This window comes from Nematolebias whitei, chromosome 17 (genome assembly GCF_014905685.2).
Source record: "Nematolebias whitei isolate Nwh7 chromosome 17, NemWhi1, whole genome shotgun sequence".
Lineage (NCBI taxonomy): Eukaryota > Metazoa > Chordata > Actinopteri > Cyprinodontiformes > Rivulidae > Nematolebias > Nematolebias whitei.
This window is the reverse complement of record NC_056514.1, coordinates 42,650,047-42,666,581: the sequence shown is the minus strand read 5'-3', so window position 1 is coordinate 42,666,581 and position 16,535 is coordinate 42,650,047. Positions and strand designations below refer to the sequence as shown.

Sequence of the window (16,535 nt, the reverse complement as noted above, 5' to 3'; positions counted from 1 at the left end):
GTTAGGATATCCACATTGCTCTAGAGCCTGTCTTGTGTGGGATTTCTTTCTGCCCGGCTCCAGAGCTAGTGGGGACGCTGTCTGCTCTGTGATACAGAGTCCTGATGACTCCTAACTTGTGCTCCAAAGGGTGATGGGAGTCAAACTGCAAATACTGGTCTGTGTGGGTGGGTTTGCGGTACACCTCAGTTTGCAAATGTCCTCTATCAGAAACTGAGACCTCACAGTCCAAGAAAGCCAACTTGCCATTTTTTACATCTTCTCGTGTGAACTTGATGTATTTATCCACAGAGTTGATGTTGTCAGTAAAATGTTGGACTTCCTGAGATTTAATTTTAACCTAGGTGTTGTCAACATACCTGAACCAATGACTTGGTGGTGTCCCTGAAAAGGACGTCAAGGCTCTCTTTTCTACCTCCTCCATGTACAGATTGGCAACAATAGGAGAAACTGGAGACCCCATAGCACACCCATGTTTCTGCCTATAATATTGCTCCCCATATGTGAAGTAGGTTGACTGCAGGCACAGTTTCAAGAGTTAACACAAAAGTTTAGGCTGATGGTCCTTCTTCAGCATGTGATCAGCTGGTTTTGGTTGTCAGCAGCAAACTGGTTGATCCACTCTGAGAAGGTGCTATTTAAGAGACTGAGCTGAAAACAGCACCTCAGACTGAGGAAGTCTCTTGGATGAGAGACGAAACATTTCTATATTTTTTTGCTTTGTTTTGTTTTTTGGGTTTTTTGAATGTCCAGAGGACCAGATTGAACTTTTTTAGATTTTTCTACCTGTATTATTGAGCATGCATCAGGATATTTTGAACCACTTTGGCCAGGATTGCCTCAAACTAGTTAGAGAGTTTGAGAAAACAGCAAGGAAGAGGGCAGACTACAGGAACCATTTGCGATTCAACCTCAGATGTCGACAAAGTGGCATCATTCCCAAGAGCCTGGAACTAAAATCTTCGGTCAGCGGGCACCGGGCAAGCAAGATCCTGCAGAAGGCACAGACCCAGCTGCTGAATGAACGGGTGAGACAGACCAATTTTACTATTGAGGCCTTGAAGGCCAAAGAAGAGCACATTAAACAGAAACTAACAACGTGTCTAGATCAGACCACACTTCAGCAAGTGTTGGACTGTACAGATCAGGCACGCTTAGCACAGCATGTCAAGTCCAAGACTCGACAACAAAACAAGTTTAACGTACTAATAGCTCATCAACACCATCACTATTCCAATAACAACACATTCAGTGTAGGACAACACTCCAGTAGTCAATTACATGCCAGGGAGACAGAAAAGTGGGTGAAGAATTTATCTGACAGACAGCTCACCCAGCCAGAGACAGAGATTCTTGCCAGGGGACTGAACTTTGCGGTTGCACCAAGTAGAATTCCTCTGGTGGAGATGATCACAGCTACTGAGTCAGCCATCCGCAACAACAAAATTAAAGAGGCTGAAGCAGAACAGCTCAGAATCAAAGTTTCAGCCTGCCTCAGCAATGCCAAACCACCACCTTCCAACATCAGTAGAGAGGAGAGGGATGCACTCACCACTCTTAGCAAGGACAAAAACATCATCATTCTCCCAGCAGACAAAGGAAGGTGCACAGTGATTTTGAACCAGAAAGACTATCATGAGAAGGTTATGACTCTCCTTAGTGACTTAAACACTTATGAACCTCTGAAAAGAGATCCAGGAAGTGGTTACAAGAAAAAGTTATTAGATTGCCTGAAAATTTTGGAGCAGGACAAGGCTATTGACCGTTTTCTGTACCACAGACTGTACCCAGGGGAGGCCACACCTAGTCTGTATGGTTTACCTAAAATCCACAAACAAGGTGTACCTTTAAGACCAATTGTTAGTATGATTAACTCTGTCACTTACAATGTTTCCAAATATCTGGCGTCTGTACTCATCCCTTTAGTTGGCAGCTCAGAACACCACATACAGAACACCATGGACTTTGTCGACAAGGTGAGGGATGTCATCATGGAGACTGATGAAACAATGGTCTCTTTTGATGTCACATCACTCTTTACGTGCATTCCTGTTAATGATGCAGTAGAGGTGGTCAGTTTAAAATTAAAATCAGACACCACTCTGAGCAGCAGGACCACACTTTCTACAGAACAACTGTGTCAACTCTTGAAACTGTGCCTGCAGTCAACCTACTTCACATATGGGGAGCAATATTATAGGCAGAAACATGGGTGTGCTATGGGGTCTCCAGTTTCTCCTATTGTTGCCAACCTGTACATGGAGGAGGTAGAAAAGAGAGCCTTGACGTCCTTTTCAGGGACACCACCAAGTCATTGGTTCAGGTATGTTGACGACACCTGGGTTAAAATCAAATCTCAGGAAGTCCAACATTTTACTGACCACATCAACTCTGTGGATAAATATATCAAGTTCACACGAGAAGATGTAAAAAAATGACAGGTTGGCTTTCTTGGACTGTGAGGTCTCAGTCTCTGATAGAGGACATTTGCAAACTGAGGTGTACCGCAAACCCACCCACACAGACCAGTATTTGTAGTTTGACTCCCATCACCCTTTGGAGCACAAGTTAGGAGTCATCAGGACTCTGTATCACAGAGCAGACAGCGTCCCCACTAGCTCAGGAGCCAGGCAGAAGGAGAAATCCCACACAAGACAGGCTCTAGAGCAATGTGGATATCCTAACTGGGCCTTCCTGAAAGCAGAGAAGAAACACAAACAGGACTCCAGTCAGCCAACAGGTGAAAAGGAGGAACCCAGACCCAGACCAGTGGTCATTCCATATGTTTAGGGAGTATCAGAGAAACTGAGACGTTTATTTTCTAAACATAACGTCCCAGTGGCTTTTAAACCCCAAAATACATTACGGCACTGGTTCATCCCAAAGATCCAGTCCCCCGGCACAAACAGAGCAATGTTGTGTATGCTGTTCAGTGTCAGGAGGGCTGTGATCAATCTTACATCGGGGAAACAAAACAGCCACTGGCCAAAAGGATGGCCCAGCACAGAAGATCAACATCATCAGGCCAGGACTCTGAGGTCTACACTCATCTCCAGGCCAGCGGTCACTCTTTCAGGGATGAAGATGTTCACATCCTGGACAGAGAGTAACGATGGTTTGAGAGAGGAGTAAAGGAGGCCATCTTTGTGAAAAGAAACCGTCCATCATTAAACAGGGGTGGAGGCCTCCGGGTTCAACTGTCCCCCTCTTACAATGCTGTGATTGCTAGTATCACTCAGCCCTCTGTGAACAGTAAACAGCCATCAGGTGCTAATGATCCATTTTTATGCTGATGGTCCTTCTTGAGCATGTGATCAGCTGGTTTTGGTTGTCAGCAGCAAAACTGGTTGATCCACCCTGAGACGGTGCTATTTAAGAGACTGAGCTGAATACAGCTCCTCAGACTGAGGAAGTCTCTCGGATGAGAGACGAAACGTTTCTACATTTTTTTGTTGATTTGCTTTGTTTTGTTTTTTGAATGTCCAGAGGACCAGATTTAACTTTTTTAGAGTACAAAATGAGTAGCTTTCTAATTTATCTAATTCTAATACAAAACACACACTAATCTACTTCATATATACTTTTTTAACAATTCAGTTTTGATCTTTTTTTTAAATGTACACATTGACTTGGCATTTTTCACATCACTCTCTAGACCATTCCACAATCCAACTCCTTGGATTGAGGTAGACCTTCCCTTCAGACTAGTTCTGAATTTTGGTTTGACAAATATTTCTGTCCCCTTAAGATTATAACAACTTTGTCTTTTAACAAAATTTCTTTGGATATTTAATGGTAATGTGTGATTTTGAGCCCTATACATAACTGATAAAATACTATAATCTACCAAATCATGGAACTTCAATAACTTCAGTTGATAAAATAATGTGCTTGATGGGTGACTGTAATGCTTTCTGGTGATAATTCTTACAGCTCTTTTCTGTAAAATAAAAATAGGTTTTGTAAATGTTTTACACGCTTTCCCCCAAACATCAATGCAATAGATTAAATGTGGAACAATGATTGTGTTATACAACATGTACAGAGCTTTATCATTTAATAATTCCCTGACTTTGTACAGTACTGCAATAGATTTAGATATTTTTGTTCTTACAGAATTTATGTGATTTTTCCATGTTAGCTGTTCATCAATGATCACACCCAAAATTTCATCTCATTAACTCTACAAATCTCAACACCCTCAATTTTAAATGGATCATCAACAGTTCTCTTTTTGTTACTAAATATCATGTATTTAGTTTTATCTAAATTTAATGATAATTTATTAAGTTTAAACCAAGTTTGTATTTTATCAAATTCTGTCTTCATCAATTCCAACATCCGTTTTACATCTTTATCCAAGCAAAAAAATGTGGTGGCATCTGCAAAAAGGACACATTTGAGGAGTCCTGATACATTCACTAAGTCATTCACATATAAAATAAATAACTTTGGTCCAAGTACAGAGCCTTGAGGAACTCCACAAGTGATATTGCACAGGTCAGATCTTACACCATTTATTTGTACAAACTGTTTCCTATCTTTTAAATAGCTAGATACCCAGTGTAATGCTGGTCCTCTTATACCATATTTATTTAATTTTTCAAGGAGAATAGTGTGGTCAATAGTATCGAATGCTTTTTTTAAATCAACAAAAATACTAACACAATACTGTTTTTGATCGACAGCAGTAGTTATTTGTTCTATTATTTCCATGAGAGCCTGACATGGATGGCCATGAAGCCATCCATGTCTTGATGTCATCAAGACATTTTAGCAAAGGGTGAATGGAGCAGGAATAGTTGGGTTTCAAGGGCATATAAATCTGAGAATCAATGGCATAACAATGAAAGGAAATACCATGTTTCCTTAGGATAGACCCCAGGGGAGCAGATACAATGAAAACACAAGGGTTTTAAGAAAGGAGCCTTGCAGGACCCCGCAGGAAAGAGGCACTGAAGTGGATAGACTGTTAGCAACATTAACACAAAAACTCCTGTTGCTCAGGTATGAACTGAACCATTATAACGCAGCACCAGTAATCCTAACCCAGTGTTCTAGCCAGGAGGATACTGTAGTCAATAGTATCAAATGCAGCAGTAAGGTCAAGGAGAACCAGGAGTCATTTGCTCTCTCAAGGTTTGTTCTCTCTCTCTCAAATGACTCTCAAGAAGCCTTAATCTGGTAAATGTACATGGCCCAGAGCTGTAGGGGCACTGTGGCTTTCTCACAACAGCTCATATAAAAGTTCTGAAAGGTTGCACGGTTCTGAATGTGATTTAACACTTTGCTCCCGTGCTGCAGAATCAACGCAGCCCAAATGTTACACATTGCGAGGAAAGTACTGTGCTGGGCACACCAAAATCTGCTCTCCATCAGATCAGTGTACATCCCCGGTGTTCTGTACAAGAGGCAGATGTGATGTCCAGGGGCGGTCCGCGTCACGGGGAGTGGACCCTCTACCTCGGTTTGATGGCCCAGACATGGCAGGAATTTGGCAAAGCGGCCGTTGACCTGTTTGCGACACGAGGAAATGCTCAGTGTCAACTATGGGCTTCACTGAGCCCACGAGACGAACTACCGCTGGGGGGTGGACGTGTTCGCTCATAGCCCATGGCCCAAAACGTTTACACATTCCCCCACCTCCTCTGATACTACGTTTTTTTTAACCGAGGTCAGGAAGAAGGATTGATAGTTCTCCTGGTGGCTCCCGAGCGTGTGAACGCACCATGGTTTCGGTTCTACGACGCCCGTTATCGGAGTGCCCGTGGAAACTGTGGACCGTGGTGGGAGGATTCTTTCCTCCAGGCGGGAGGAGCGATCAGGAGTTACCCAGAAATAGGCCAGCACATGTGGGTCTGGCCGCTGAACGGATTCGCTTAGAGAGGATGGGTCTCCCGCAAGATATAGAGGCCACCTCATGTTCGCTAGGTGGCGTGCTGTCCTTTTTGCAGCAGCTGAGGGACAGAAATTTGGTGTTCAGCACGACTAAACGTACGCTGCAGCCATCTCTTCTTGTCACGAAGTTTTCGGTGACAAAACAGCCTTTAATCATCCTCTGATGGAGCGTTTTGTAAAAGGTGTACAGAGAAGGTGCAGAGGCCACCTCATGTCCACTAGGTGACATGCTGTCTTTTCTGCAGCAGTTGATGGACAGAAATTAGGCGTTTCAGCACGATTAAACGTATGCTGCAGCCTTTTCTTCTTGTCACAAAGTTTTCGGAGACGGAACAGCCTTTAATAATCCATTGATGGAGCGTTTTTGTAAAGATATACAAAGAAGGTGTAGAGGCCACTTCATGTCCACTGGGTGACGTGCTGTCTTTTCTGCAGCAGTCAATGGACAGAAATTTGGCGTTCATCACGATTAAATATATGCTACAGCCATCTCTTCTTGTCATGAAGATTTCGGAGACGGAACAGCCTTTAATCATCCGCTGATGAAGCGTTTTTTAAAAGGCGTACAGAGAAAGGGTTAGATGCCACCTCATGTCCACTAGGTGGCGTGCTATCTTTTCTGCAGCAGCTGATGGACAGAAATCTGGTGTTCAGCACGATTAAACGTACGCTGCAGCCATCTCTTCTTGTCACGAAGGTTTTGAGGACAGAACAGTTTTTAATCCGCTGATTAAGCGTTTTTTAAAAGGTGTACAGAGATGCAGTCCTGTTTCACGCCCACTTGTTCCACAGTGGGATTTAATGCTGGTCCTGCGAGCCCTGATCTAAGCTCATCTGAGCTACTGAATCAGGTTCCAATTAAATTCTTGTATCTTAAAACAGCCCTGATGCTGGCTTTAACATCCGCTAAGAGGGTGAGACATTTATCTGCCCTCTCTGTCGCTCCGTCATGTAATTCAGGCTGATTGCAGCTCAGTTGATCCAAGACCAAATCCAGCTTTATGCCTAAAACATCACAAGCTCTTTAAATCAAGAGCGATATCGTTGGAGATTTTTTTTTCCCCTCCTCCCCACAAACAGAAGAAGAAGCATCTTTCCATCTTCTCTGTCCTGTGCGGGCGTTGACGTGTTACATAGCGTGCACAACTGCAATGCGTCAAACTCAACAATTGTTTGTGCATTATAGAGATGCATCTGCAGGTCGCCTGTTATCCATCCAGCGCCTGTCACACTGGTTGTGTGAGGTCATCTCTGAAGCCTGCAGAACATCAGATTTAGAGCCTCCTGTCAACCTCAAGGCACACTCGACCAGAGGTATCGCATCTTCGACTGCTTTGCATAATGGTATGACAATGCAGGGTATTTGCACTGCGGCCGCGTGATCAACACCCTGCTCATTTATTCGCTTTTATCTACGAGATGTGACGGCTCGTTCCATGACATATTCTATACTTAATGCTTTAACAGATTGAATATTGTTGTTTCATGGAACCCCGTTAAACTCACATCTGTCTGCATGCATTACAGTGTGAGATGTTATCAGTCACAAGTTGTGACTGTTATTTTGGTTCTATTGTCATTAATCAGTTCATGACTATCGTTACTAATCAGTTCATTTGATTAATAATCAGCTTTCTTGTTATTAATCTGTTCATACTGTTCAGCCGTGAACCGGTTGGTTCATGGATTTTTTCAGCTTTTCTCCCCTCCGTTGAAACTTTTTCCGGGGCGTTCATGCATTCAGAACGCATAATTACACAGCATGCGTCTGTGTATGGTACACATAATTACACAACGCGTAATTACGCACATGGGGAGCTGAGTGACAAGACATTTTTTGAGCAAGCTTCCTCTTCATATGGTGTTCGAATGGACCCAGTGAGGTGAGGACCACATCCGCTTCACCCTTAACCCACTAAGCGACAGCCTTAAAGGGCGAAGCCTATATGAAATAGAACATTGGTTACATACTGTAACCCCAGATTCTATGAATATAGGCGTAGCCCTTTAAGCGTCGGGCCTCACTGGCTCCTAAGCGGCTGAAGAAAAAGCTATTTGGGAGCCATTTACCTGCTCTAAACGTAATTTATACGGACCAGGTGGGGCCCACACAGCAGGTGGGCATGAATTAAAGTTTTCAGTGTAATGCTTCACAAGGCGGGATAAACCCACTAAGCGACAGCCTTAAAGGGCTATGCCTATATTCATAGAATCTGGGGTTACAGTAGTAACCAACGTTTGCTATTATGACAGTATACTGATATCAGACCATGGTCAAAGTTGCCTTGCATATACAGACTACAACCTGATCAGAGAAGTACCTAGATAGATTCTAGTCATAAATGGCTGCTGGAAAAATAATTTATTAAGTACATGGGAAAAATTAGACCATTACTTTAAAGAGAATACAACACAAACATATGTGGCTATAAGGTTAGAGGCCTTTAAAGATTGTTTAAGAGGACATAATTAGTTATACCTCATCTAAATCTAAAGAAAGACTGAAATGACAATAATTAGAATTTGGAATACAAACCCTACAAAAGCAAGTCTTTAATAATGAAATCCCAGGAGCAGAAAATAAGTTGCTACTTTGAAGGGCTGATTATGATAAGTTAACAGCTCTGGCATGTTAAGGCTCAACCAAACATTTTATGAACAAGGGGGTGGAAGTCTGGCTATGGAAGTGTATGTCAAGTCAAGTCAGATTTATTTATAGAGCACATTTAAAACAGAAACTGTTACCAAAGTGCTTAACAAAAATATCATAACGTCAAATAAAAAGTAGCAAGATATATTTACAGCACATGGAATAAAAATATAAAACCGAAAACATAATTAGAAACAATGAAATACTAAATCAGATCATGTCTTGTCAAAAGTCAAGGAAATAATAACAAAAATCATAAACTCAGTCAGAAACAATGGATATGTTTACATGGACATAAGTAAGCGGACCAAATGGCCGGTCGGAATAAAAGTGTCATGTAAACACTCCGTTCGGGTTATTTTTTGTGTATTCGGCGCAATCCGATATAATTTGTGATCAGAACGAAATGGTTGGTTTACGCCGATCCGTAACCCGATCGGTGCGCATGTAAATGCTTGATCTGTTCGTTTTTATCTGATCGTGAAAAATTGACCTGACTGCGCATGTGCGACTTTGCCATTTCCGCCTGGCTAATGCTAATAATATTAGCATGTCAGGGAAGCAAAACTGGTCGGTGAGCGACACAACATTTCTATTAGAAACTTTGAAAGAGTTCAAAATGATCTGTATCACCTGCAGCTCAGTCAGGGAGTGCAGCAACGTCTCCACCATCATTAAAACCTGTCGCGGGTCCATTTTGGGTGCTCAGGTTTGTTTACATTCACCCTGGAAGTAGAACTTCTTCTTCTGTGTTTTTTTTAAGGAGAGTTTACCACTCTGCGCATATCAGTACTGCTGTTCAGAACAAAGCCCGCTGCATGTAAACGCTTGTCATGAACAGATTGGGCCCATGTAAACAATATATTTGAATTATTCAACAGAACACATTTCAATCCAGTCAAAGAATTCGGCGCATGTAAACATAACTAATGAAATACTAAATCAGATCTGATGACCTTGTGTTAAATAGGAATAATAACAAAAGCATAAACAGAATCAGCATCAATGAAAAACTAGATCTAAATCCGATCACCCTGTGTTGAATGTCAATGAGTACAGATGAGTTTTCAGGAGAGTTTTAAAGGCAGAGACTGAGGTGGCCGGTCAAATGTTGATGGGCAGATTGTTCCAGAGCTTAAGGCCCATGACTGAAAATGCTCAATCTCTTCTGAGCTTCATCCTGGTTTTTGGTACGGCCAAAAGCAGCTGGTCTGATGATCTCTAACCCCGAGAAGGAGCATAAGGATGAAGAGGTCGGAGAGGTATGATGGTGCAAGGCCGTTAATGCACTTGAATGTCAGCCGGAGAATTTTAAAATTGATTCCGACATGCACAGGAAGCCAGTGAAGGGAGGACAGAACTGGAGTAATGTGCTCAAACCTTCGAGTTCCTGTTAGTAGCTGAGCTGCCGCATTTTGTACGAGCTGGAGACGTGAAAGTGAAGCCTGACTAATTCCAACATAAAGTGAGTTACAGTATTCCAGCCGGGTTGTAATAAATGCATGGACAAATTTTTCTAGGTTGGATCTGGACAGAACGGACTTAAGCTTTGCTATCTGCCTTAGCTGAAAGAAGCTTTTTTGTAGAACAGTGTTGATCAGTTTATTAAACTTAAAGTCCGAGTCTAACGCTACCCCGAGATTGATAACCGACTGCTTTAGATGTGGCTGAAGGGAGTGCAGGTTTACAGGATCAGTGACAGTGGTAGAGCTTTGGTTAAACACAATGACCTCAGTCTTCTGATCATTAAAACTCAAGAAGTTCACAGCCATCCAAGTCTTGATGTCATCAAGATATTTTAGCAAAGGGTGGATGGAGCAGGAACTGTTTGGTTTTAAAGGCAGATAAATCCAAGCGTCATCGGTATAACAATGAAACAAAATACCATGTTTCCTCAGGATTGACCCCAAGGGGAGCAGATACAGTGAGAACAGAAGGGATCCAAGAATGGAGCCTTGTGGGACCCCACAGGAAAGAGGGACAGAAGCAGATAAATTATTGTCAAAGTTAACAAAAAAACACCCGTCACCCAGATACAAACGTACCATTCTAGCGCCACCCCTGTAATCCCAACCCAGTGTTCTAGCCGTGACATAAGGATGCTGTGATCAACAGTGTCAAATGCAGCAGTAAGGTCAAGGAGTACCAGGATCACAGACTGACCAGAGTCATTCGCTAGCAGAATGTCATTACAGACCCTTACTAAAGCTGTCTTGGTGCTGTGCAGTTGTTGCATGTGTAACAGTTTTCAAATTAAAATGGATAAATAGAAATGCTTTTCATTTTCAAAATAAAGCTGCATGTTTTGACTCAAATAAAATTAAAAATAAAAATTCCAAACTGCATTTTCATTTTTGTCTTCAAGACTGCTCAGTTTGTAAATTAATAAAATGATTAATAAAAAATGTTTAACATTTAGTTTCCAAAATATGTTCCTGTAAAAAGTGACCAAAATTCATTTTGAAATGTCAAATTTGAAAATTAAAATGAATTAGAAGAAATGCTTTTCATTTTACCTTGCCCCTTGCACAGTGATTGCTGGAAATGGGCACCGGTAACCCCCGTGACCCAAAATGGAAGAAGCGGGTAAAAGATAAGGGATGGATGGATAGATGGATGGCTTTTCATTTTCAAAATAAAGCTCATGTTGTTTTGACTCAAATAAAATTAAATATAAAAATTCCAAACTGCATTTTCATTTTCTTCTCTAAGACTGCTCAATTTGTAAATTAATTATAATGATAAATAAAATAATGCTCAACATTTAATTTTTAAAATATGTCCTTGTAACAAGTGACAAATTCATTTTGGGTGCATGGGTGGCATGCCGGGGCTTCTCCGGGCCTGTGGTGTGGGGCTTTAAGGATGCATTTGTGCGCTGGGCCTGTTGACTCATCGCTACGGCCTACTGGGGGTTTCTGCATTGTGGGTGCTGGGGATCACCCAGGGCTTCCCTTTGCTTCTCTCTCTGGGGGGTGCGGGTGTCACTGTTGGGGGACTACCGAAGTTCCGGGCTTTGGGGCCACTATTGCCCCTTTTCCACCGTCACGGCGCGGGTCGGATATTTCCGGCTTGAAGCGCGTTTGAGGTCTTTCCACTGTTTCTGTGACCGGCTCGCCTCGCTAAATTCTGGCCCGGCTTCTCAAGGGTTCCGAGCGAGCCGCGCCGTGACGTCAGAAACACTGTCGGTCACTGATTGGTCTGGGGGAGGAGTCTGTGGAGTCTTTCCAAACAACCCGATCCACCATTTTTTTCTCTACCGCTTGCCATTAGCGATAACACGAGGAGCGTATCTTTTAGTATTTTGAAGCTATACAACAACAATAATGTCAAAGCCGTGGTCAAATGCAGAAGTGCAGGTGTTGTTGTGCTTGGTGGCCGACGAAAAAAGTCAAAGCGAGCTAGATGGAGGATTGGAGGGTGGTTTGGACACGGCCGCTGCTCTACTTGAACCATTTATAGAAGATGGTGAGTGTTTTCTAACTTTAAACATATTTTAAGTTACTCATCCCATCGGTTCTGAACATATTTTTAACTAACAAAAGAGGCTGACGCCATAATAGTACAACGTCGGTGCTACGACGCTAAGCTAATTTGCATAAATGCTAACTGTCCTCCGGTCCCGTTTCTCACTGTATTTTATCCAGAACGTCTTTCAGCGTGTGACAGTTCATCTCTAAACTCCACATTAAACCCTCCAAGCCTCCCGACTCCTGCTCCTGCTCCTGCTCCATCAGAGGAGTCTACACCTGACAGAGCTCCATCACAGCCCAGCTGCACCTCACAGAGCAGCACAACGCTGCAGCTTCTGTGCTCGGTAAGAACAGATGCAACTGTTCCACATCACTTTATTTGTGCCGATGAGGACTTGATTTATTTTATTTTTAAAGTAAAAAACTAAAATGTTGAATAAATACTGAATTGGGATGAAATTATGTACACAGGGTCCCAGTTACAGACAACAAAATGTAAAAGAAAAACAGTAATAAGATCGAAGATATGAATTAATAAAAATATCAACTAAAAAACATCTACTAATAAAACACTAAGCACTAATAGCAGTAAACAATCAAAACAATACGTCAAACAGCAACATGAACTTGAGTTTGTGCAGCCTTATGAATATATAACACTGACGAATCACATCATGTTGCTGCTGATCTGTTTCATGTTGCTGTGTTCATTCGTGCTCGTCTGTTCACACAGACTCAAGTCCGTGCTGCTGTTCTGCGTATTGTGTTTAATGTTTTTATGCTATTAGAGCTTATCATATTTTTAGTTGATGTTTTTATTAGTTCATATCTTAGATCTTATTACTGTTTTTCTTTTATATTTTATTGTTGGATGTAACTGGGACCCTGTGAACATAATTTTGATCCACCACATGTACCACATGTGGTGCGAATGACAAAGAATATCTGCATCTGTATAATACTTTCTGATTCATATATCCATTATTATCATTTTCATTATTTTTTAACCAATTTATTTTTCATTTTCTTATTTGATCAGTTTATTATTATTAATATATCTATTATAGCTGTTAGCAGCACCTTTCTTTGTTTCATGCATTTATTCAAAAACAGTATGTAGCTTGAATTAACCACCTGTTTCTTCTTTCTAGTGAAGAGAAAGAGAAAAGAGTCCAGTAAAGAAAAGTCTTATTTCATCACTGAATGAACATGAAGAACTGAAGCGGACACAGCAGGAACAACACTTGTGTCTTCTTCTGGATGAAGCCCGTGAGACGAGGGACACACAGATACACAATCATTAGTTGGACGCAGTAGTTTTTATTTTTCTACATTTTTCACTTCTTACTTTTCATATTAAACAATTTTTTTCTTAAGTGGTGTCCTTGAACATTAAATTTCCTAAACAAATTTTACAATGTTAAGTTCATATAGTGTTTGTTTAAATTCATACTGGAAGTTGAGAAGAATTTCCAATTGCATTTGATCTTTAATGAATCCTAAGAAAAGATTACTAGAATCTGCTCAACTGTTATTATGTTATCATTTTTTGGTTCTAGGATGAAGTGACACAAAAACAGTCAAAAATTCAGAAAGGACAGTTATCAATTATCAGTCATCAGTGATCTTTTAGCAGTTATCGTTTATCGTCCGTACAACTGTGGCCCGAGAGATTCAGCTGAAAGTCCTGGTGCACCTTTTATTTGAACCTGCAGAGATTTGAACAGCTGATCTGAAGCAAACAGGCAGGAGTTCACCTGAACTGACCACTCCTGCTGTTTGATGGTCTCCTCCTTCGCCACCCGTCCATCCATCCATCCATCCATCCATCCATCCTCTTCTGCTTCAGGGTTGTGGGAGCAGCATCTTCACCAGGGAGGCACAGACATAAACAGCCTCCTCTTCAGCTCTTCTAGGACCCCATGGTGTTCACAGACCAACTGACTATTTATTAATTAATATCCTGATGCTGCTCAATAATCCAGGTAGAAAAATCTAAAAAGTTAAGTCTGGTCCTCTGGACATTCACAAAACAAACAATACAGTTTATAATAAATAAACTAAATGTTTTTTGTTAGTTTTGTTTTTTGAATGTCTAGAGGACCAGACTTTTTTAGATTAATAAGTAATAAATTTATGTTTTAATTTAATGAAAGACAAATCTTTAAAATTCAAGGACAAAATTTAATCTAATTGTTTTCAAGTCTGTATCTTATTGTAAAAGCAGTTTCAAAGATTACAGCACAGTGTGATGTTTTGCAATTTTAACATGAACCTTGTGCATATCTGTAAATAATAAAAGTGAAGATATTTTTAATACATCTTTATTGTAAAAATCTATACTAAAATGAAAAACACATGGGTTTAAAGCAGCAGGAAGGCAGTAAGGTAGGATTATGAATCAGGTTTATAAGTTACAGCTCATGAGGTACTCCATTAGAGCATGACATCTCTTCCAAAACATCTTGTGACAAAACCTTCAGGGTGTTCTTCTTCGAATACGTTTAGTGGTGGCTAGTAAGTAGCTTAAGGGAGCACTACCGCCACCAGGTGGTAAGACCAGTTGGATTCTAGTCCCCGCCTACAGAGCCAGTCCAGAAATGTACATGGAAACACAACAGACCCGAACCGATCTGAACCAACCCGAACTGATCTGATCCGCTCTGTGACGGTGGAAAAGGGGCATATGTGTCTGTGGTTCCGGTCTTCCCTGTGTTACCTTTGTGTCCTGTGGGGACGGGTTTATGAGTCCCCACATCAACTATTGAACATTTTTATGGATAAACCTTATAGTGACATCATGCTCACACATGTGTTTAGATTCAGGTGTTTATCAGATACACACTCAGTTGGGTTGTGGTGGCCATCAAATATATATTGTATTACCATGTACTGTATAAAATACTTTCTAATGATGTTATAACTATCATTATATAAGTTGTTTGTTGTGTTTTTTTTTCTCTTTCCGCAGGTCTAGTGGCAGACTTCAATGATGCTGATTTTTGTTCTCTTTATCCCTCTCTCTCTCTCCTCTATTCCTATCTCCTTTACATTTTAACTCTTCTCTCACTTTTCTGCTTTATCATCTTCTGTTTTCTGTCCCCGTGTCCATTACATCTGAAACAAACCCAAAGCATATTCTAATCAAATTTAATTTATATATCAAGTGGAGCATTAAGGCCAGCCATAATGCTCTGCTTGTGAAAGTAAATCTGTTGGGCATCACTTTGACACTCAGACAATAATTATAAGTGTCACAATGCCGGACAGGACAAAGGGAAAAAAAAAAAAAGAAAGAGACTGAGCTGAATACAGCACCTCAGACTGAGGAAGTCTTTCGGATGAGAGACAAAACGTTTCTACATTTTTTTGCTTTGTTTTTTTTTTTGTTTGTTTTTTTGGAATGTCCAGAGGACCAGATTGAACTTTTTTGGATGTTCCTATGTAAAGACAAAATAAAATATTGTTTAAAAATAATAATAATCAAGTTCAGAATGTTTGGCTTATTTTTTTTCTCTCGACTTTGATGTTGGTTTTTAGGACCTCTTCAGAAAACAAAAAGGTTACCTGGATGAGGAGCTGGACTTCAGGAAGCAGTCGATGGACCAGGCTCATAAGGTCAGTGTTAACACCTGAGTAGGTAAAAAGACATCCTCAGAAAAATCTGGGAAAGAAAAAGAGACAAAAACGTTGGTTACGTACTGTAACCCCAGATTCTATGAATATAGGCGTAGCCCTTTAAGAGCTGTCGCTTAGTGGGTTTATCCCGTTATGCAGAGCATAAGCACTGAAAAAAATTAGTCCACGCCCACCTGCTGTGTGGGCCCCACCCGGTCCGTATAAATTACGTTAAGAGCGGGAAATCGGCTCCCAAAATAGCTTTTTCTTCAGCCGTTTAGGAGCCAGTGAGGCCCGACGCTTAAAGGGCTACGCCTATATTCATAGAATCTGGGGTTACAGTACATAACCAACGTTCTATGTCATATAGGCTTCGCCCTTTAAGAGCTGTCGCTTAGTGGGTTAAGGGCAAAGCGGATGTGGTCCTCGCCTCACTGGGTCCATTCAAACACAGTAAGAAATGGAAGCTTGCCCAAAAAACGTCTTGTCACTCAGCTCCCCATGTGCATAACTACGCATCGCGTAATTGTGTGCCATGCACAGACGCATGTTGTGCAACTATGCGTTCTGACAAAGCATGAATGCCCCGGAAAAAAACTTTCAACGGGGAAGATATTGAAAAGAGGAGGGGGGGGGGGGGGGGCATGAAGCAACTGATTCATGATTGAACAGTATAAACAGATTAATATCAATGAACTGATTATTGAACAAATGAACTGATTGGTAACAATAGTCATGAACTGATTAGTGACAATAGAACCAAAATCACAGACACAACATGTGGCTGATAACAACATCTCACACTGTAATGCATGCAGACAGATGTGAGTTTAAACAGAGTTCCATGAGAACAACAATATTCATTCTGTTAGAGCACTAAGGACAGAATGTGTCAT

General features: G+C 41.2%; 1 protein-coding gene across 1 annotated transcript in view; it reads left to right on the top strand.

Moving 5' to 3' along the window:
* The window catches only part of LOC119423588 (janus kinase and microtubule-interacting protein 3-like), a 185,403-nt gene that overhangs the window by 119,066 nt on the left and 49,802 nt on the right, over positions 1-16,535 (top strand). Inside the window, exon 12 of the mRNA XM_037690987.1 lies at positions 15,562-15,639. Within this exon, the coding sequence (XP_037546915.1) occupies positions 15,562-15,639 (78 nt within the window). The remainder of the gene's footprint in view (positions 1-15,561; positions 15,640-16,535) is intronic.